General features: G+C 36.9%; 2 protein-coding genes across 2 annotated transcripts in view; both read right to left on the reverse strand.

Annotated features, from left to right (window-relative positions):
• Positions 1-20242, reverse strand: part of dnah6 (dynein, axonemal, heavy chain 6) — a 116889-nt gene extending 96647 nt beyond the window's left edge. Inside the window, 25 exon segments of the mRNA XM_079649513.1 lie at positions 347-466; positions 1793-1885; positions 2434-2484; positions 2857-3012; positions 3553-3696; positions 3792-3905; positions 4035-4163; positions 5299-5304; positions 5307-5438; positions 5832-6083; positions 6820-6972; positions 9932-10083; positions 10845-10965; positions 11058-11138; positions 11244-11351; positions 11429-11515; positions 12138-12324; positions 13602-13659; positions 14893-14992; positions 15080-15214; positions 16149-16496; positions 17457-17636; positions 17791-17867; positions 19657-19751; positions 20089-20242. Coding sequence (XP_079505639.1) covers positions 347-466; positions 1793-1885; positions 2434-2484; positions 2857-3012; positions 3553-3696; positions 3792-3905; positions 4035-4163; positions 5299-5304; positions 5307-5438; positions 5832-6083; positions 6820-6972; positions 9932-10083; positions 10845-10965; positions 11058-11138; positions 11244-11351; positions 11429-11515; positions 12138-12324; positions 13602-13659; positions 14893-14992; positions 15080-15214; positions 16149-16496; positions 17457-17636; positions 17791-17867; positions 19657-19732 — 3060 coding nt within the window. The 5' untranslated portion in view covers positions 19733-19751; positions 20089-20242.
• A 112-nt stretch (positions 20243-20354) lies between these two features.
• sclt1 (sodium channel and clathrin linker 1) overlaps positions 20355-22393 on the reverse strand; it is a 30428-nt gene continuing 28389 nt past the window's right edge. Inside the window, exons 20-22 of the mRNA XM_079692331.1 lie at positions 22116-22194; positions 21213-21308; positions 20355-20671 (exon numbers count right to left, since the gene is read on the reverse strand). Of these exons, the coding sequence (XP_079548457.1) occupies positions 20612-20671; positions 21213-21308; positions 22116-22194 (235 nt within the window). The 3' untranslated portion in view covers positions 20355-20611. The remainder of the gene's footprint in view (positions 20672-21212; positions 21309-22115; positions 22195-22393) is intronic.

The following is a 22393-nucleotide window of genomic DNA, read 5'->3' on the forward strand; positions in this document are numbered from 1 at the left end:
ATAAATGATGCAATACTGTCTGTCTTTCCTGCCTCACTGCCTCAATAAACACTAATAAGCAGGATGTATTAGGACAGTTCTTCATGGCAGTCACTAGGGGGAGCTAATGTGTTAGATTTGAGGCCAAATCCAAAGTCAAAAAAATGCTTTTAAGTAGAGAAGACTTTGTTATAGAAGTGTGGCTTTTCTTCATTTGTATTCGACAGACATGCTTCAGGGTTGAGTTGGATCATTTGAGAGTTAATGAATGAATCCTTTTGTTAGTGATGAAGTGATAGCAGGACAGTTGAAAACAAGGTTCACATATACAGATAGGAGGAGTGACTCTTTTGTTCTGAGCCTTTACCAGTGTTTGGTTGAAGAGGGTCAGCTGTCTCAGCAGTTTGTCCACCCGGGGCTTTATGGGAGCCACGTAGCGAGAAGACGCCACCGTGCCCACATTGATAATGCCGTCATCCAGGAGCACCTTCAAAGCATACAAACACAATAAGATGCACTGATAAAGGATATTAGGATGAACAGCTTTTTTTCATCCTTGTAGGTAAAAAAAAGAAATAGAGAGCCGGCAGAGGGGAGTTATATTCCAAGAAGAAACTCAGACACCAAGATGACTTTTGCATTTTAAAGAGATTAATAGCAAATAGATTACAGTTAATTAACTAGAAAGAAAAAACTCAAGTACATTTAACAAACAAGTCTGATCGTTACAAATATTGGGCAAAAAACTTGGAAAACTAGGACATTTTATGTCAATTTGTGATCAATTACCGATTGAAACTGAAAATATCCATGTTTTTTTCTAGTAAATTAACAACTTTTATCTATGAATATTCCCCCTCCCCTTTTTCTTTACTTGAAATGGCCCTAACCGGCTAACACACTGTCATGAAGACATCTTTTTGAAGTTCAAATACAAAAAATATCAGCACAGGGTTACGGATTTATGAGAGTATATTTTGAGAAGCTCATCATATCATAAGAATCATGTATCCATCTGTTGGATACATCGGTACCACTTTACAATAAGACTACCCTTATAAAGGATTTATAATTAGGTCATTAATTAGGTTGTAAATACTTTATTAATCATTAAGAACCGTTTATAAACCAGTTCTATACACAGGCTCACTATTTGGCAAGATGACTAAGCCTTTTATTGGCTACTTAGCGAGAATCCACTCAGTGAACAACAGATACCAAGGATGCTAGCTGATGAAGAAGACGAAGTAAGCTAGGTAGCCAATATAAGGCTGAGCAGTACAGATAAATGTGGGCTCACTATTTGACAAGCAACCGGTCACAGTCGCCCTGTTTATCTCATGTCTTCACAAGTGTTCACAACCTAATTAATGAATTACAAACAATTGGTAAACCCTTTAAGGGTAGTCTTATTGTAAAGTGGTACCGATATATCTAAGACGTTATTGTTAATCCGTTCTTTTACTCTTATCGTCTCTTTTTTTTGTTTTTCTTTTGATTTATAGATGATCATTAAGTTATTTAATGTATATTAGTTTTGAATGTATCTCACTTCTTTATACTGTAACCAAAAAGAAGAGGAAAAGAAAAAAGATAAGCTCATAATGAAGCCTGGCTTGTAATGAGGATGCCAAAAAGGGAACTGTATTTCCTAAAAGTTACATAAAGAAAATAAGTAATGAGACTATTGGTACACTTTTGAACAATGGGGATGATGAGCAGAACCTTACGGGCCTACAAACACCATGTGGAACACACTACTAGTATGATCAAGTACATTATGTTTGAGAGTGTGTGAGGTGCATGGTACCACCTGGATGTCATCAGTGCCTCCCAGGATGAAGACGTCTTTGGAGTCACTGTGAGACAGCACAGTGAACTCTGCGGTCCTCCACATGTCCTCCACCTGCACGGCTCATTGAGAGGGCAGAGGTTAAAGTTTAAAGTATCACATCTGGAGCTGCATCTATTAGGTCTAGTTTCAAACGGATCCATACACCCTCTCACTCTTTGCCAGAGTTAGCTCCTTCTGTAGTCAAACTGAAAGCCCGGGAGGCGCTTAGCTTAAATTAGCATAACGAAGGCAAGCTAGCGGCTAGCCTGGCTGCAGAGTGGAAAGAAATCCCCTATCCAAACCATTACAACTCATAACATATAATGAACATATTGTATCTTGTTGGCTGATTTATGTTCCCCCTGCTCTCAGTCTTTGTGCTAAGGTAAGAGACAGACCCCGACTGTAGCTTCATTTTTAACAGAAACATTTAACTGAAATACTTGAAATGCTAAGTCATCAAGATGCTAAGTTATCAAGACATCAATATGTGATTAAAATCAACTTATATTGGACATACAGGAAGGAAGAGTACACTTCAATTGCAGTTTCTTCATTAGATAAAGAAAGAAAGAAATGATCTGAATACCTGTTCATAGAGTAGATCTATTTCCACGCACCTTTGTAATAATGGTCTCCACTGATGCCTCTCCTGAAGCCTGTCCAGAGACCTAGAAGATCAAATCAAAGATATTGAGTTTAACCAGCATATGTGAGTCTGACTTTGAAATACATGGTTCATAAGGCCATTGTAGGTAAACAAAATGTTTAATGAAAAATAAAAGAATACAATTACGGAGCCAGGGGAAGGGGAGATAAATTCATACATTTTCAGGAAAAAATATGAGACGGAAGTTACCGTGAAAACACTAGTTGTCAAGTTATGATTTTGTTTTTCGGAAATGTTTAAGATTTGTAATTAAAGACTTCAATCTTGAATTTTTTCATTGACTTGGGATCCCAGAAGTTTTTAAATGTTAACTCATCCCCGGGTTGAGGACTCATTCCTTCACCACTCTACATTGGCCAAAGGTATATGTCACCTCCTGTATCTCCGTGCCATACGAGAAGACGTTGAGCGTCTCCAAAGCAGCCACCGTCAGCTCCTCCCCGCTCAGGGCGGTCCCCGCGACCGACTCCAGCGTCTTCCAGTGCTCTGCTTTCATACACGGGTTACGCAGGTCAGTGATCAAAGGCAGCTGAAGGGGGAAAACATAGATAAGGTTTTGATACAGTCACAAAGCTGTAGAACCAACCATGCAATTCTACAAATCTAAATATGCATCAAATCTAATGTTTGAATATCTAATATGTACATGTAAATAGACTCCTGCATTTACTTGTTCACTTACAACATTCTCTGCAACATTTAGTTTATTGTATTTGTTAGATTTTTTACATTGATATGTTTAACTTGTATCATTTAAATTGGTCACATTTTACTGTTTCTTTTTGCGCTATTTTACTGTTTTCTAAATGTCTTTCTAATGTTTTATGTGTTATATATATATATTCATGTTTCATTGATGAAGGAGCATGGGCCTTGAACTTTTCACTCTCATATTTAAACTGTAGCTACTTTGCATATGATAAAGCCTTTGAATCCTTTGAATCTTTGAATGTATGTATAATTAAGGGTTAGGGTCAGCTAGGAATTAGCTAATAAACTACGGCAATTATTGATTTTGATCATCTCTGACACACACATCAGTCACTACAGGAGACTTTGTCCCACTCACCCTCTGCTTCATGAACTCCACCTTGTCCTTGAGACTTGGCACTACGTTGTTGCGTGGCAGACCCTTCTCCAGCTGGTTGACATATTTGCTGTATTTAGTGACCTGCGAGCTGAACTGATCCAGGTCCAGTTGCTCCAGTGTGCTCTGGGAAAGGAAGAATATGGAAGGACACTTTGAAGAGAAGAAGAGTGTACATGTTGCCACAGGCATTCACGGACAAAATGTTAAGTACGCCTCACCTGCCTCCACCCTTCTGACAGAGAGTCCCATTCCTCCATAGAGTCCCACAGCAGCTTTGTCAGCCTGAATTCTGCAGTTAGCTCCTCCAAGGCGTCAAACTTGGTGACCTCCACCTTTTTTCATCAGAAGGAGAAGTGGTTATAAAATGAGATGTTCTGCTTTGGTTGCAGCTCTACAAAGCAATATCAAATTGTAATGACTTTACTTTACAAACCGTAGTGGAATACTGAAGGATACAGTACCTTGAATTTTTTCTGGTAGGAGATGTAGGCGGAGGCCTTGGCCTGTAGCTCGTCTATGGAAATCTGAACTCCCCCCAGCAGCAGACGCACTTGCGAGGGGTCTGAATTGATGTCAAGGTTTTGAGGATTCTACAAAAAAAATTAAGCAAGGAAATATAGAGAGCACGATTATTTTGAGAAACTAGAAAGAAAAAAAGGAGAGAAATAGTGTGCTAAAAGGGAACTAAATTAAAAACTATATATATATATATATATATATATATATAATTCAGGAAAATATTAATCTTGAAAATTATATAAACAGAATTAAGAGAAATTAGTTTTTTTTTAAATGAGATTAAAACCGAAATAAGATAAGTTATATAATATATAGTTAACAGAAACAAAAATAAAAAAATATATTTATTACTTAGAAAAATCTAAACAATCTAATTTCTTATAATATGAATAGTGCTAAAAATTAAGTCACATTAATTAAGTTTCATTTTCAAAATTAAAAACAAAAATAAACCATGAAAATATTGGCCCAAACAGAAACTAAATAAAAAAGACTATGCTTCAGTTCAATCTTAGACAAAAACATGATTTTTCGGGAAATTAGGATAAATTAAATAAATGTAATTCCTCCATGTGGTAGCGTGCTAGTGAAAGAGTACTCAAGATTATTCACAAATCAAAACATGTAATCACTATGGCCTTAATAGTGTTTAAATTAGGGCTGTCAGTCGATTAAAATAGTTAATCGCGATTAATCGCAAATTAATCGCACATTTTTGATTTGTTTTAAATGTACCTTAGAGGAAGTTTTTAATACTCTTATCAACATATGAGTGGACAATTAAACACAACAACCTCTGAACATCACAAATATTCGCCTCAATTCAACCTGGAACCTCTATCATGCAATAATACAATACAAATGGTGTGTGTGTGTGTGTGTGTGTGTGTGTGTGTGTGTGTGTGTGTGTGTGTGTGTGTGTGTGTGTGTGTGTGTGTGTGTGTGTGTGTGTGTGAGTGAACGGGAGCTGCCTGGATGCTGCAATCATGTTGCGCGCACTATCCGTGCTGAGTGTGCTGACTTTTCCCACAATGTCCCACTGTCTGGCTACCTGCATAAAGTCAAGTGCTCGGCGCAGTTGTGGCGAAATGTCGCTCCTCTGTTTTCATTTAAACAGCTCCTTATATCCGTTAGCGCAGCTAGCTAGCACCAGATGCTAACAACATCAACAATACAAGTAAGGTCTCTCCCTCGCGCCACACATACACACACCCTCCCGGTCCTCCCGATGGCCAGTCGGTGCCTGCCGGTGAGCGTGGAAGTGTGGTCTGCCGCAAGCGGGCGGCAGGAGCGGGGCTGTCAGCATCAGCTTGTAGATGGTATTTTAAACTCGATGCGCTCTGAAACTATGTGGCGGCCGAGGAAAAAAAATACACATGCGTTAATCGCGTTAACATAATTAGTGGCGTTAATTTTTGTTTGCGTTAACGCGTTATTAACGCGTTAACTTGACAGCCCTAGTTTAAATATTAGTGCTGTGTAATGGCGGTAACCTGTCCATAGCATAATGATAAAGGGCTTACTATTCAATGTATGTGACACTGAATAAAAGGAGATTTATTGCAATTTCTTCAATCTAATTATATTAAACGGCCCAAACTAAAAGTAGAAAACAAACACAAAACTAACAGAAACTAATACAAAGTTTAAAAATCCCATTGCTTCTGGTCAAAGTAGCCCTCACGATGATGACCTACACAGATATCATCCCTGCACCTTTCTGAAAGCTCACCACGTACCTGTGCCTTCAGCTTGACCTGTGTGACCTCACGGTTCAGCTCCATTATGTCCTTGTGCATGGAGCTGCCCAGCTTCCCCATGCTGGCCTCCCTCTCCAGCGCGGCCCCGTCGATAATGCTGTGCAGTGAGCTGATGGTGGGTTGCAAGGTGGCGAAAACAAACAGATCCTCAGGCGGCGTGGGAACTGAGTACATGTTAATCAGATTGTACAGCTGACACACCGTCTCCTGCTCTTCTTCTAGCACCGTGATCTGGTGAGAGGGACAAAGGGAAGTGTAGAGAAGTAGGTTTACTTAATGATGGTGCATTCATGTAAACACAATAAGAGGAATTAGGTTGTAAAAAGGAGCAAATATCAAACTATTACATGAATTAAAACATTAAAAACGAAATCTTACAATGTAAAAAATTCAATGAAATGTTAACTTGTAAGTTACAATAAATAAAACATGCACTTATGTATATAAGTATATACATATTTAATCAGAAGTAACACAAATAATTATATGAATGTATATTATTGTATTGTGTATAAATATATTCCATATTATATCAATTATTTACAGGCAGTATAAGTCAAATAATGAAACAGGTAACTACACGTTAAGGTGAAAAAATGAATAACAACAAGAACAACAACAATAATAAGAATAAGAATAATAATAAGAAGAATTTAAATTAATTAAAAGTCATTTAAACAAATGCAGAAACATACAATATAATTGACAAGGTTTTCAGTGTTTTGGAAGAGGAATGGCTCACTTAAAGCACAAGTATGTAACCCATAGTGTCTTTGGGAGGGGTCAAAAGTCTGTGTCAGTGGGGGCCCTGGGCCTTGCTGATGTGGCCAATTACTGATGGAGCTGTAAGGAACTGTTTTTGTGCTGCGAGGGAAGCGGTTGACACCTAATAAATGACTTACCTTTTTTGGGTTTGTTAAAAACACTTTTGGTTTAAAAAGAAACCTGCTTTTAATGTTCGTCTCACCCTTTCCTGTATCTCGTCCAGGGTTATGAGGGACTCGGCTAACTCCTCTGTGGTGGAGGGGGTGCACTCCAGTTTATACTGGGCTTTACAAGCTTCGGCGATGACAGCGTCCAGCTTCTTCTTAGCCAGCTGGGTAACTACCTCGTTGATGACCTGCAGCAGAGAAAATGTGTTTTACTTTTGGAAAAGTCACTTTGAAATGCTGAAGAGAATGCGGTGAATAGAAGGCAAAACATAGTAATGGTCCTCCTCTGGTCAAAGCAAATCAATAAGAACGATTCTTACTTATTTCTTGAGTAGCAAAAAGATATACAGGTAAAACTGGTAAAAACATAAAAACTGAATTCATTCGGAATGGAAGACTCTGGTCAATTAAATGTATAGAATAGAAAAAATAACTATGAGAATGAGTTAAAGTCTTTGATACAAGATGTGAAAAATAGGTGGGATAAAGATTACACAAAACATAACTAATGTGGTAAGTTGTGACAATGAATGTAGGTTTGAGTTTTAATGATGTATTTGTTAGCTTTATCATATATACTGTATATATACCTTTTTTTGTTTGTTTGTTTTCTCTTTTTTGATTTGTGTATTGTTATTTTTTTAATTCATGCATTTTATTGTAATTGTATCTCATTTCGTTATGAAATCTTAAAATGCATACAAATGAAAATGATTTTGAAATTGATGAAGCTGTTGTTGTATATTTGGTTGTATTATCAGTCCACTGAACTCTCAGGTCGAGTCTGCTTTCCATCCCCGGAAAACTAAACTGGTAGAAGCAGTATTCAATTATTATGCCCCATATATCTGGATTATAGCAAAACAAATAGTCTGCTGCAACTCTCACTTCTTGTATTTGTATAGCTGTCTTAGTCCGTTCTAGCTTGTTTATTTGTATTATCTTGGCTTTTAATGACAGTTTTAATGTCATTTAGTGGGAATGCTGACACAGCATTCCAACTATCTGTTATGCTACGCACAAAATTCTTTATTATTCCGCCGGGTTATTTCGCGCTGCTTCTTCTCCCACATTGAACATCGCAGAAACTCCGTTCAAACATCAAAACGTTCAGCTCGGTCGGGAATCAATGGCTACTTTTCTCATTCATAACTTTCATAATTCCAGAGATACATCCCATAATTCATCCCATTTTTAACATGGAAGTCAATGGAGAACTCTTCAGACTTCAACAATCTTCATGCAACTTCAACTGCTAACTGCTCCTTCATACTTTCACTCAGAAACCTCATTCCAACTTTAAAATGTCACACATCTTTCTGACATTATTCTTGTAACACAACTTTTAAATCTGATTCATACCTTTAGAGATATTAAACATTGTTCAGACATTGGTAAAGAGGCCTTCTTCAGATTGTAGAGTGCGTGATTTCACAGCTAGAGTGGAGGAAAGATTTAATTTTGCCTTCATATTTTCTTTTAAACCTACCATAATTCCCAAACCCTACATTCCTGAGACATCATTTTTCATGACAAACGTAGGAAAACATCTCGTAGCTTGAAGGATAAAAAAAAATTAAGCAAAATAATTAAACAAAATGCCTCTTGAGGGCATGAAGTGACAAAAACTTTCAACATGTCTCCATTAAACCCCATTGTAAATTCAGCATCACCTTTCCCCACCACAGCAGCCGCACACCTTTAGTTAATCTGCCAAAAAGGCCACATTATTAGCCCGAAAGTACACAAAAAGCACACGTCAGATGCTCAAGTTCCTTGAGATGCTTCACGCTGAAAACGTTCACATGTAACAGGTTTATCTCTCATTCAGAACAATGAAAATGCTATCCTCTCACTGATCACCATGGAAACCTTTGATCTCTGGACACTTCGTTAGCTCAAATATAAACACCTGTGTCATGTGACACGATGATGTCATAACTCCAATTGACATAATTAAAGCAGCAGACTAATGACGTGGTCACTGGAGTTTAACAGACTGTCTCAGCCTATTATTTTCCGTCTGATGGAGACTTCATACTGACTTCAACATGTTTCACATATTTTAGACATTATTGGTGACGTATGCTTTTACAGTAGTTCTAAAGTTTTCAGTTCAAATGTTCTGCTGCTTTTTCATGCATTTTGACTTTTATTTTCTTGTTCTTATTTAGTGGGAATGCTGATACAGTTTTGAGATTTCTTCAAATGTTGTTGCCATGGCCACACAATGCTTGCCATGAAAAACGTTTTTCTCATAACTTCAGTGAAAATGCTCCAAACAGCCCAAAACTTCACAGGTTTGGTAACGATGCAGCCATCAACATATCTAAGCGTATTTTGGGGTGTCATCAAATACCGTTGCCAATGGCGACAGATCATTCTCAATCAAGTTAGTTCAAAAGTTTGCAGTTCAAATATTCTGCAGCTTTCCAAGCCTTTTTACTTTCCTTTATTCTCTTGTCACACATTCAAGCTGCCAGTGTTCATGTATCATTTCGATCTAAATTATTCACTTTCTTCTTACACACTACATTTCAGCATAGCAGTTCAGCGTCAGCTTTTCAGCATAAAGCATTCCCACTAGCAATTTCTTCAGGAATTGCATTCTCTAGTTTTATAATATGTTTCTTTTTAACTATGTCTGATTGCTTTTAATATTTTTTTTTATAAGCACTTGGAATTGCCTTGTTCATGAAATATGCTATATATATACAGTTTTTTGAATTCTAAGCTTCTGGTGAAATAACAGAACACAGCTTAAAAGGTCTGTTGTCAGATTTGATAAGGTCATCATCATCCTAAAAATATATATATTCTTTTATATATCCACAAAAAAACACTTTTGAATTTGAAACAAAACGATTCATTATATGAAATTACTCGACTATACATTAGGAAAAAGATGTTGTGAATTTTGGGAATGATTACATCTGACTAAAGCTGAGCTATTGGTTTTTCTTTGTATCACACAAGTCAGAATACGTTCTAGGCATTCCCAACTGGAATCTTCTTCTTCAAAAGCAATATTTTTGGTCGAGCCTAATCTTTCTCTTGAACTATGCAGAAATACCTAGGTTCAAAAAGAAAAATGGACATGCATTTGAGTGGTAATTGTGAATGTGATGGCACATGGCTCCTCCTCACCTCCAGGCAGCGGAGCGGGGAAGACACAAGCTTATCTTTGAGCTTTGTTTTGTCCACCAGCAGTAATCCAAGATGTGTTTTCTGTTGGATGGCTGCGGCCTCTTTATGCTGACTGTGGTGTAACTCCAGCGCTTTCCCAAAGAAGGACAAACCTGTGAGACGAAGCAGTCAACATCATCAGTCATAAAGCCCTATATTATTGCACAGGCTTTAATATCTGCTGAGGACTTGTGTATGTTTGCTTATTTTAAGACTAAAACACAATGTTATAGAATACATAGGTTATTGGGTTATTAGGAGTTGTTGACAACTTGTAGCACTATAAGGAGGTTTTCAGCAATTGGCCTATTGGTTTGTTTGTACTGGGCATGTGCATGCAGTGTCAGGATAGTGCCATTACGTGTATGTAACACTTGCGCTTCTATTGGCTATCGCTTCAACACATTGTACGTGATAATCGGCTAATGGAAGGGACATCTCTCAGCAGTTGACCAATCACAACAGAGCCAGCCAGCTAACCAATCAGAGGGTTTCAGACAGAGGGTGAAAAGAGGTGCTGCAGCACAGGCAGAATGAGAACAATAAAGCACTTTTTGAACATAAATGAACATGAAAATGAGCCTCATAGGGCCTCTTAAAAGAGTTAACTCGATTTTTTAAGACATAGTTTCAAAAGGGAAAGATAGATGAGATGATAAGTGTAAATGGCCAACAGGCCTTATTTGCACCTGTGTCAACCATAGCAAGCTGGCCAGCTACCAGGTAAGCTATGTGGCCGGCATTATGCATAATCTTGCTGCTGGTTTTATGCCATCAGTTTTGCATGCTATTGCTATTCTAAACTGAACTGCTCTTTGTATCATTAATGGGTTACTAAAATGATAAATGTTAATATATTAATATAGTAGATCACCATTATCCTGTTGCCGCATCGCATCCAGATCCAGAGCCTCATTCTCTTTGAAGAACAACTGAAAATGCTCAAATGTGCGTGAGTACACTTTTGCCGCATCAAAGGCAAACTGGAGCAACTCCTGAAGAAAAAGAAAGTCAGGTAAATGCTTATACATATGGAAGAGTACACTTTTCAAACACCCTCCAGAGAAAGAAGGTTAAGCAAACTGACCTCGATGTTCTGAATGACGCTTTGAAGGTTGTCATCACTCTCAATGATGGATTCTACACACTGGTCATCCACATATTTATGCTGCAATTTCAATAAAAAACAGATACAAAAACTATATAAATCACCAATTGATATTTAGAACAACTACATTTGCCTGAATATACGCGTGGTGATTTTGTTTCCTACCTCGTCAGCTCTGGCCTCTGTCATTGAATCAAAATCGGGATCTGCCGTGAGCACATTGACCGACTTCACAGTTTTCTCAAACCACCCGATGACCTCTTTGATAGTCTCCTATAGGAATGAACAAAAGCTGTAATATAAATGGGTGTAGAATGGGTAATATATGTGTTACAATTTGGAAAACTAACCTGGAAGTTCTCCTCAGAGGGTTTGTAGGTCAACATGTTAGGCTCCAGGATCAGCTCAGTGATGAACATAGGTTGGACACGGCCAGGCTTGGTGAGGAACGGATAACAACAAACGGGATTACTTAACCAGGATACAAAAAAAGGTAACTGTATTCACTCACAGTTACATGAAAAAATACATAATCAGATTACTAATACATTTCTGAAAATGGTGGATTAACGTAACAAGAAATTAGAGAAAGAGCATATTTTGTTTGTTGTAAAAGCAGCGGATTTCATTTCTGACACGTTTTGTATCCTAAATATCTTGGTTTCTTCTTTTCTATGGTTATATTTTTTCTATTATCTAACATAATACACTTAAGTAAAAAACATCTGATTGATATATATTTTCTTATTTCTATGGAAACTACCGTAATCAGGGTACATTACTTTCATATTTACGTACTCAGATTAGTTAACTGATTACATTATTTTTACAGGTCTCTAGTAGAATACATTCTGAAAGAAATCCTCCCAACCCTGGACACGGCAAATTCCTGACCAATAAAAACACACACTACAACCAAAAGAAACACATGTGTGACTCAATCTGGGTGGAGTGGAGCCCACAATCACCAAGCATCCATACATCTTAGCACCATCTTTAAGATGTGACTTTGACAATTATTTATAATACAATTATAATAAGAGTAAAATTATGCCCTACCTTCTTATCCATCTCTTCCTTTGTGGTGTCCGTGGCAACCTCACAGTGCTGGCTCCAGCTCTGAATAACATCATGGCTGGGCGTTTGCTGTACCTGCTCCTTGAGCACAGATAGCAGTTTGGCCATTGCATTGGCCACTAAGATATACAAGGTGTCAACGACTAAAAAGTCAACAAGACGTATGAAGCTGGGTAGGTGAGGACAGAGAAGGACTGGGTTAATGTGATTGACGTGCCTGATTGATGATATATATTATAAGGTATTTTCACAGCAAATATTTTGACAAGTCATTAAGGAGAACAGGTTTTAGGAATACCAGTAACAGTGGCACTGTTTTCTGGACTTATACAGTAATTCCAGATAGTTTCCCTATAGAGGGACGGGAAAGGCAGGGAAGAGAGGAATTCATATGCAGCAAAGTGCAAGTTTTCACTTTTTATGTTTATGATATCAATATTTGTATTCTGTTTTATTGATCTTTTATTGTACATTTTACTTTAACTTATTATGTTTGTATAAATACCTTTATTCTATTTTGGTTTATCTTTAAGGTCATTTTACTTTAAATTATTATGTTTATATAAATATTTATCCATATAACTTTTGTTTTAACTTGTGATTTGTTTTAGTTTATATCTGAAATAATTATCCAAACTTAAAAAACAATAATGTCCAGACTCAGTTCCCGAGCAGAGGACCCAGGTTTGAATCCATTTCATCCCATCTGTCTCCCCCTTTCAACACTGTCACTCTCCAATAAAGTGAGCATTGAAGACTCCTAAAGTTGGGAAACTCAATATGTAGTTGTGCCAGTAAGCCATTTCAGGCTAAGCATAATTTAGCCATCTCTTACAGGGCTGTGCAATTAATCATATTTTAGGCCGATTAATTACGATTCTGGCCGGCCACAATTAAAAAAACAACATAATCGAAAAAAACGATTATTTTGCTTTGCTTGGTTGTGACAAGGCACTTCAATATATTTGATCTAATTTATTTTAGTCTAATTTATTCGTATTTATCATATTTACATATGTTTAGTAGCTTGTTGAAGTGCGCTCCAAAATATTTGTTGATCTTGTTTATTGGTATTTATTATTTTGATATTATTTATTTAAATGTAAATATAAATGTATCATTTATTTTTGTATTGGTTTTTCAGTTGAATTATACGTTCAGGGTAATCAAAAGTAAAAAATATACTGTTCAAATTATTATTTGTATTTGTTTTGAAGTTCAATAAATGGATGTTTTCAAAGTCAATGAATAATCGTATTTAATAATCGTGATATCAATTATTGACCAAAATAATCGTGATTATGATTTTTGGCATAATCGCACAGCCCTAATCTCTTATTTCATCGTACATGCCTGTATTTTCTAATTGATTATTTAAACTTAACAGAAGTCTGACACACCGGTAAAGATAGAAAGCGTAAAGAATGACATAAGAAAATGACCCACCAGATGACACGGGTGGAGTGAAAAGTCTTGTTGATCCCGGCAAGAAATTCATTGTCATCTGTGGCAAACAAGGAAGAATTGTTAACGTTGTGGTCAGTGTATGTCAGTGGCGAGCCGTCAGGAGTTGAGGGCCTAAGATATTCTAAAAAATAATATTTGAAAACATTAAAAAAAATACTTTCTTCAATATTTTTCATTAGTTTTACCAAAATAACTTGATTTAAATGTATTTAAATAACATTTAATAACATTTCCAAGTAAATAAATCCTTCGAATCTGCCTGTTCAGTTTCTGTTTGAATGTGAAGGGTTAAATGAAAGCTCCTTGACCCATCTCTGCGAGTTATGTGAAGACAGCACTGGCGACTGGTCATTAGGGGCAGGTGGAGTAAAGCCCCATAGTGTCAGCAGAAAGTAATTCAAATAAGAATTCAAAATAAATGCAAATAAATGCAAAAAAATCTTAAAATATATATTAAGATCATATTTAATCATCTGATTCGTCTGTGCATTGCTGTTTTAGTCTGTGTTCTTCTAATTAGTGTCTACAGTGTGCCTGTTGAGCCGTTTTGAGCGACGTGGGTCAAGCCCCGATCCAGCCCCTCTCTCTCACTGTCTAAGTGGATGGTGACTGTAAAAACTACACTGCGCATGCTCAGAGTATTTTTCTCTTCAATGTGTGTATTTTTCTATTCAATGTGTGCGGCACTGTGCTGACATACCTACCAAACGTCATCTCATAATTAAGAGAGCTGATTGGCTGTAAGTATGTGTGCCGCGAAAAGTTTAGATGTGAAGAGGAGACGAGAGAGAGCAGCTTATAGCGATTACAATAAGTAAAACGGAAAGAAAATGAATGACGTTGGCCATCTACTTCAGCTTTGGTAAGTTCATTTTATGTCATATCTTTTGTTGATCTTCTGTGTTTTGCTATTGCTCTGCTGGATCGATTGATATTGTGACCTCGGTGATGAGTGTCTGTGTTTTCCTTTTGCCAAGTCATTTTCAATGTGGGCGGCCGTGCCGACTAAATTCATTTTTAATTGTTACTTGGCTGTGGGTGCCCTGCCCTGATAGGTGTTTATATAAATGGTGTTGTTTTGTGTGGTAAAGGCATTGATGTGTTTTGCACCCCGGGCCGTTGTTTTGATATTCCGCTGAACTATACGCTGTGACGTAATAAATCTTATTTTTTCTTCGAGGGAAGAGGGGGTCAGAGGGCCTAGGTATAAAAGTCACGGCTCGCCACTGGTGTATGTAGATTCAAATGTCTCCATAGGGTGTGCGCACACCTTCATCTTCCTCTTTGGGTATGCACTTCAAGTAGTTGCGACACGCACAAATCGTCACTTCCTTCACCAGGTCCTGAAACTTCTCCAAGTCATTCTTCACCTGACAATAATTAAAAAATTAGGGCAATGATCTACACACAATTAAAACCATTTTTGTATCGTACATAACAATAAATACAAATGTTACCTCTTGCAGTTGTTTGAACTGGAATTCCCGGAACTCCTGCAGTGTGTAAATGTGTTCTTTCTCTATGTGGCACAAGCCCGTATCACTGATCTGGTAACACATTTTCTTTATGTCTATCAGTGCAGGACCTAGACACTGGAAGAGATATGCAAATGTTGATAACAACTTAATATCCACACTACTCACATTAAGTTAAGGGGTCCTATTTACTTTTTGGGGTTTTCTCTTTCCTTAAGTGTGTAATAAGCATATCAATTTTCGGCTTAAATCCCAAAGATCACTCCAGAGGGAGTCATAAATAATGAGTTTAAATAACTTCCATACATGTAATAGGACACTATAAGTGAATGAGGAAATAATCTGTTGACATCTCTATGAAATTTCCCCAGTTAGATTTTTTCCAATAAGATAATTATTTTCATATTAAGATACATTTCAGATTAATATTTTGAGCCTATACTGTGACATGTTTACCTGCTTTAATGTTTAAAAAGTGCTTTATTTTTGTCCTACTGCCTGTGCTGCTTTTCACCCTCTGTCTGAAACCAGAGCCCAGTCTGCTTTGACTCGTTAGTTGGCCTGCTCCGTTGTTGGTAATGTCCCGCCCCTTAGCCTATCACTTACAATGTGTTGAAGCCATATCCAATAAAAGTGCAAGTGTTTTATAGTGATGCCACTAGGTTAAGGAAGAAAACAAAGGAGCCCAATCGTGGTGTTTCAGGCAGGGGGGGGGGGGGGGGGGGGAGCGTGTGAAGTGAACTTTAGGATTTTAGCTATTGCACAAAAACCTATATAACGCACGAGAGGAAAGGGAAAACCTAAAAAGCACATTAGGGCCCTTTTAAATATGCAAATTGGGTATTTTGTAATGCTAAATCCTGGTGAATTTAGAAAAAGATACAGACCATATTTGTACAATAAACACCTAATCTGTATGCTGGATGTTATCTCACCAACAGTCTTACTTAACTAAGTTATCAAATTAAAATAGCAAGGAAATTAAATAATGGGTAGAGTCTCGTATTACACAGATTGAAATAAAATCCAATTCATACACCCTGTGACATACCTCATTGACAATACATAATCTTCTTTGCAGGGACTCCTTGACCGAGTGAACCTTTTTGGCCTGTACTTTGCTGTGCCAGACGTAGAAAGGTTTCCACAGATTAAAGCGGATGAAGAAGGGGATCCGGATGAGCTTGCAGTGGTAGTTATACTCTTCTTCCCAGCGTTCGGTGGTTATGAAGTCGACCTTGTTCTCGTAAATTGTTACCACACCTTCAGGACTTATCATCAGAAAGTCCTCCTTACTGTACTCATAGACTACATTGGTGTGAGTGTCCATAATACCAGTGCTCTTGATGGAAAAAGGCCTTTTGGGGGGAGTAGGGATTGACTCCGTTTTTGGTGCCATCTAAATATTGGTTGAGAAACACAATCAAAGGCTAATTACATTCTGCATAAAGCACATTTAAGGAAATAAACAATGAATTGTAACAAAAGCTTTGTCAAGTTTTTGCCTGATGTGCCGGATTTTGAAACCACAGTACATGTTTAAAATGCCACAGTCTAACAGTAGCCATGATAAAAGCCTTGGTTAATAATGAAATCGTGGAGTGGTGCAGTGATGACGTTTTCTTGAAGGCCGACCATGGAAGTTAGCATCCCAAAGCTCTCTCGATAAAAAGCAACAGGGTTTTAACATTGGATTTTGGTATATGACCAAAAAGAGTACATCATGATGGCATGGCTGCGTGTCACCACCAATAAGCTAAAGGCGGCTAATGTACAGCATGTTTGCGTCTAGGAGTCTGATATAGTCACTCGTTATCATCTGCCATTTTTATGAGACATATAAGCTTCGGAAATTCACGAATGGGGTGTTTTATTTAAGTATTTTTGTCTTAGAAAGTAACATAAACATATCTTAATCTTGTGTTAACTACAGACATTATTTCAGGCATCCAATCAGAAAGCGGTTGACTCCGAGACGAAGGAACCAGAAGTAGACAAATGCTAACTCAATCCCGGCTTTAAGGACTCATTCCTTCACGATTCCATTTAGATTCATACATAAATAAATGCTGGAAAAATGCTCAAAGGTTGTCATCCCTTTGAGAAACTATCAATAAGCCTACAAAAATAACTTATTGCGAAGCAGCAGTCAATCCTAAAATGTAATAAAGAGATCAATCCCAGATCAAATTTGACTCAAACGGCCTTGGAATTATTGTCTTTAGCGATGGTTATATCATGGTAAATATTATGTTAAATGTCTGTTCCCTTTTTGATGTTGCAAGTGAAGCCGCTGAAAAAATGCGACTTGATCTGGCAATAACGTTTGATAATATTCTCAAACATGTCTGTCACTGACCTTAGTCCTGGATTTCAGAGGAGGGAGATGGACAGGCATTTTTTCTCTAGGTCTTTGTGGCTGTTCTGGTTGCGGTTGATAAGGCGTCTGAGTGTTCCAGCCTGGAAAATACATCCGCTTCATGTCTTTTATGTGTTCGAGGCTGGGTTCTTTCCTTTTAACACGTCTTTTTAGTACAGCCTAGAATCAGGGGAAGAAACAGACAGATACATAAGATCTACATACTGTACCACTTTGTGACTGAGCCACTGGTCATATTTAAATAGCATGGGAAGTAGTATATTGGGTGTAGAGTAGAAAGTATTTCATATTGTGTCAGTTTGCCACATCTCACCAGGGGGTCTTGAACCACTGGAGGTCTTGGTTGGATGTTGGTGGAGCTCTGGATTTCAGGAAGCTTGTGCAGCCGCTCTGGGAAAGGATGTAAAGTGGAGTGTAAGGTTAGTATTGAATTAAAGATGTGACAAATCAAGGTTTGTTGGCAGGGCTGGAAGAATTACTCACATTGTTATACTTGTATACTACACAATGGTAAAATACTCTGTCAAAAGTAAAGTCCTGCATTCAAAACTGTACTTAAGTAAAAGTACACAAGTATTGAACTCAAAATAGACTAAAAGTACTCGTTATGCGCGATAGCCTGTTTCAGAATCATTTATATATTAAATTACTGGATTCTGATTATTGATACCTTAAAAGTGTCTCACACAGCTGGTAAAGGTGGAGCTAATTTGAATCACTTTAGATTCTGCTTCTGGATATTCTGAACTATATTTACATGTCAATGTTTATTTTTGTGTTGATTTGTATTTTCTATTATCTGTGAAATGTACAATATTGGCTTCCAGAATTTAGTGGAGTAGAAGTTTAGAGTAGCATTAAGTAAAATACCAAGTTAAAGTATTAACAATTCTACTTATGTACAGTACATGAGTGACATTCCACCACTGTTAGTTGGTTATACAGCGGTGGAAAAAGTATTTCGATGATTTACTTGGTTGAAAGTACTAATACCACACTTGGAAAAAAGCTACATTTTGAGTAAAAGTACTGCATCAAGAATGGTACAAGGTACAATGGTAAAAGAATAATTAGGAAAATGTACTCAAAGTATTAGGAGTTAAAGTACTCAAAAGAAAAGAAAAAACAAACATGTAAATATTTGTAAAATATTTGAAAGCAAAAGCAGCCAATCTTAAAATTTAAGTAACTGGGACAGTGAAATATTTTTAAACAGATAAACCTCCTCGCAAAATTGCTGCCAATTAGTTTTCTGGTAACCACAATTGGTTTTATTTACTTAAATATAATGTTGGATGGTTAAACTATACGTAATAATCATAATTAAAAAGTGTTTCCAAAGTGTTGTGTGTCAAAATCTGAATGTATAAAGTATAAACTACTAAATAAAACTGTAAAATAAATATGGCGGAGTAAAAAGTACAAATTTGCCTTCCAAAATGTAGAGTACTTGAGTGCATGTACTTAGTTACCTTCCACCACTGGTTATACAGATAAACAGGTACGATATAAACCAGAGGTGGGAAAAGTACTCAGATCTTGTACCTAAGTAAGAGTATATGTATATATATATATATATATATATATATATATATATATATATATATATATATATATATATATATAGTGTAGGAATACTCTGTTACAAGTAAAAGTCCTGCAATCAAAATGTTACCCAAGTAAAAGTACAAAAGTATATACAAAAAATATATATATTTCATGTTTTGATTATAATTATTGATGATTAATGTGTTTATCAGAGCTGGTAAAGGTGGAGCTATAACCACTTTATTTACTGTCTGCAGGGTCACTTTGACTCTAGGTGTAACTGAAGTCTTATTTAAGTGTTGAATATATTTCACATTATTAATCGAAATCTGCAAAGTAACTAAAGGTATAAAATAAATGTAGTGGAGTAAAAGTACACAATGTATCTCTGAATTGTAGTGCAGTAGAAGTGCAATGTAGCGAAACACTGAATACTCAAGTAAAGTCCTAGTCTCTCAAAATTGTACTTGAGTAAATGTACTTAGTTAATTTACACCAATGGAATTATTCAAGTAGGTACAAGTACCTCAACATTGATTTAAGTACAGTACTTGAGTACATCTACTTGTTTAATGTACACCACTGTAATTAACACATTTTGTAATATCTAAAAGGGCCAATAGCAGCCTACCTCTGGACCCATTTTCCCGACCTGTACCGGGGGGGCTCGGCAGAAAGGACCGGGGAGAAGCAGAGCCCGAGGCCATGGTGTGTGACCCTCACCGGCTGTAGAACAGTGGAAGGACATCCGGAAAAAGGAGGCACATTGTAATTTCGTACATTTTCTTACGATTAACAGCCGTAATAATATATGCAACTTTTTGTTACTTACGACTAAAATAATTATTGCATTATAAGGAGATAACAGCGTCCATATTTTAAATTACTAGGACTTTGAATGTTGTTCAAAGTGTAGCTAAAGGTAAATAAGCAACTTAAAATGTTGTTCACACGTTAGCTAACGGCAAATTAGCTACTTACATGTTTCTTCAAACGGTGGAGTACGTTAAATTAGAATACATTTTGATATTCTTAATCTTCGAGTATATTCAGACATGCTTACCGTGTTAAATATTGGGCTTCGACAAAATGTCAAAAAGTCGTAACGCAACCTACCGTTATATACTTTATAAAATGTGCAACGCTTCGCTGTGTAAGGGTTGCTGACCGAAAGCTGAGGTTTACCGTTTCCTTAGCAACAGACCTCTCTCCCAAAATGAAACGCAGCAAAACAAAACCACGTTGTTTCCGCTTCTTGGCAGTTTGACAAATGTAAAAGAGCTCATCAAATATATCATTTACATCTTCTTAACCACAAAGAATAGGGTGTGTTTTTGAACAATGTTTATTTATTGTAACAAAGTTTATTTTGACATAGTCTACAACACATGACAAATCATACCCTTATAAATAACATTTACAAAATGTGGTATATTAGTGTACAAAACATGTTGCCATTTCACAAGGGCACCGACAACACAATTGCTGTCTTATTATGTATTAAGGTAATATCATATCTACAAATAGTGCAAATAAGCCCTAAAATCACACATGGTTATTTTCCTTGAGCAAAGGAACAGTTGCTGTTATAGAGTGTCTGGATCCACCATGGCTGTCTTTCTTCGCTGTGACGCCAACATACTCAGCTGTTAAAAGACATAATTATTATATAACAGTATTCAATAGAAAACAAAGAGACTGAAAAAAAACAGATTTGTCTACGTTAGAGTCAAAAGGGAGAGGTAGAGTAAGTATTGCAATCTTTTACTTTTTTTTACTTGAGTAAAAGTATACTAAAGCGAAAACAAATAATTAGTTACAAGTAAAAGTCCTGTATTCTAAATTGTACTCAAGTAAAATAACAAAAGTATCAACATAAGTACTTTAAGTACTCATTATGTATATGTAGTATGGCCCATTACAGCATTATATATAAATACAAATGTCGTTTTCGTAATAATTTGTTTATCTCTTGATGGGGGGTTTATTTGAATTATATAATTTACTGCTGGGTACCTTACATATGTAATAATATAATCATACGTCAAAATGTATTGTTTGATTTACATTTTGTACAATTTATCAAAATCTGCAAAGTATCTGAGGCTGAAAAATAAATGTAGTGGAATATAAAATTATGACAATAAGTAATTAAGTAAATGTACTTAGTTGCAAGAGTTCCCATACCTGTTGTGTAGCAGTGCTGGCCTTTTGTTCAGATTGTGTCAGCCTTCTCTGGAGACGACTCGCCTTCTCTTGATACTCTGCTAGCTGCCTCTCATACTACACACACACACACACACACACACACACACACACACACACACACACACACACACACACACACACACACACACACACACACACACACACACACACACACACACACACACACACACACACACACACACACACACACACACACACACACACACACACACACACACACACACACACACACACACACACACACACACACACACACACACACACACACACACACAATTAACAACATGTCCAACACAAAATGTTTATTATTTGTTTTAACCTGTACACTCATTACATGTCACTCAGATTAGATGTGTTCTATTGCTCTCCCTGAAGTTGATCCATTTTTAACCTGTAACTGTGGGGCTTCTTTGGGAGTTTTCCTTTGTCCGCTCCAAGGGGTGTTGCATGCTGTAAACACCGTAAATTCCCCTGAGACAAATGTGTAATTTGTAACTTTATAAATTCTATTTTATTGATTGATTGATTGATGACCATAAACATGACTCACAGTACTATGCCAATGCAATTTCCTATCATCCACACCACCCTGATTTCAAATGAAAATAAATGTTTGACTGTTCAATCATCTGCTGAACTCCATAGCACCGACAACTTACATTTAAACTTTTCCCAACCACCTTTCTTATGCTGCATGACACTTCCGATTATAAAAATAGTTTCTAGTAAAAAACTTGAAGACGTAGCCTACGGGGATGGACACACATCTTAAATGTCCTTAAATGTGTAAGAACTTCTCATCCTTCATGTCCCTTTACACCAAACTCTGGAAATCAGGCTGCAGGGTAGTGCATGTGTTACCTCAGCAACAGTATTATGGTCTTTTTCCAGCTGCATCTCCAGCTCATGTGAACGCTGCTTCTGCCGATTCAGCTCGCCTCTGAAATAGAGAGGAACAAAGAGTTGAAACTCTCTCACATCCATGGGGGAAAAAAGTATAAAGCTTTATTTTCAAGTGTTTCAAAAATGTTCAATACAGTAGTACAGTTAGTGCTGAGGGCGAAACAACTTTAAGTGGTAAGTCAATCTTGGTTTCAACTCTGATCAAAATCTTTATTGCTCCACTTTAGCTGTTGCTC

The sequence above is a fragment of the Notothenia rossii genome (genome assembly GCF_949606895.1).
Source record: "Notothenia rossii genome assembly, chromosome: 1".
In the NCBI taxonomy this organism is placed as follows: Eukaryota; Metazoa; Chordata; class Actinopteri; order Perciformes; family Nototheniidae; genus Notothenia; species Notothenia rossii.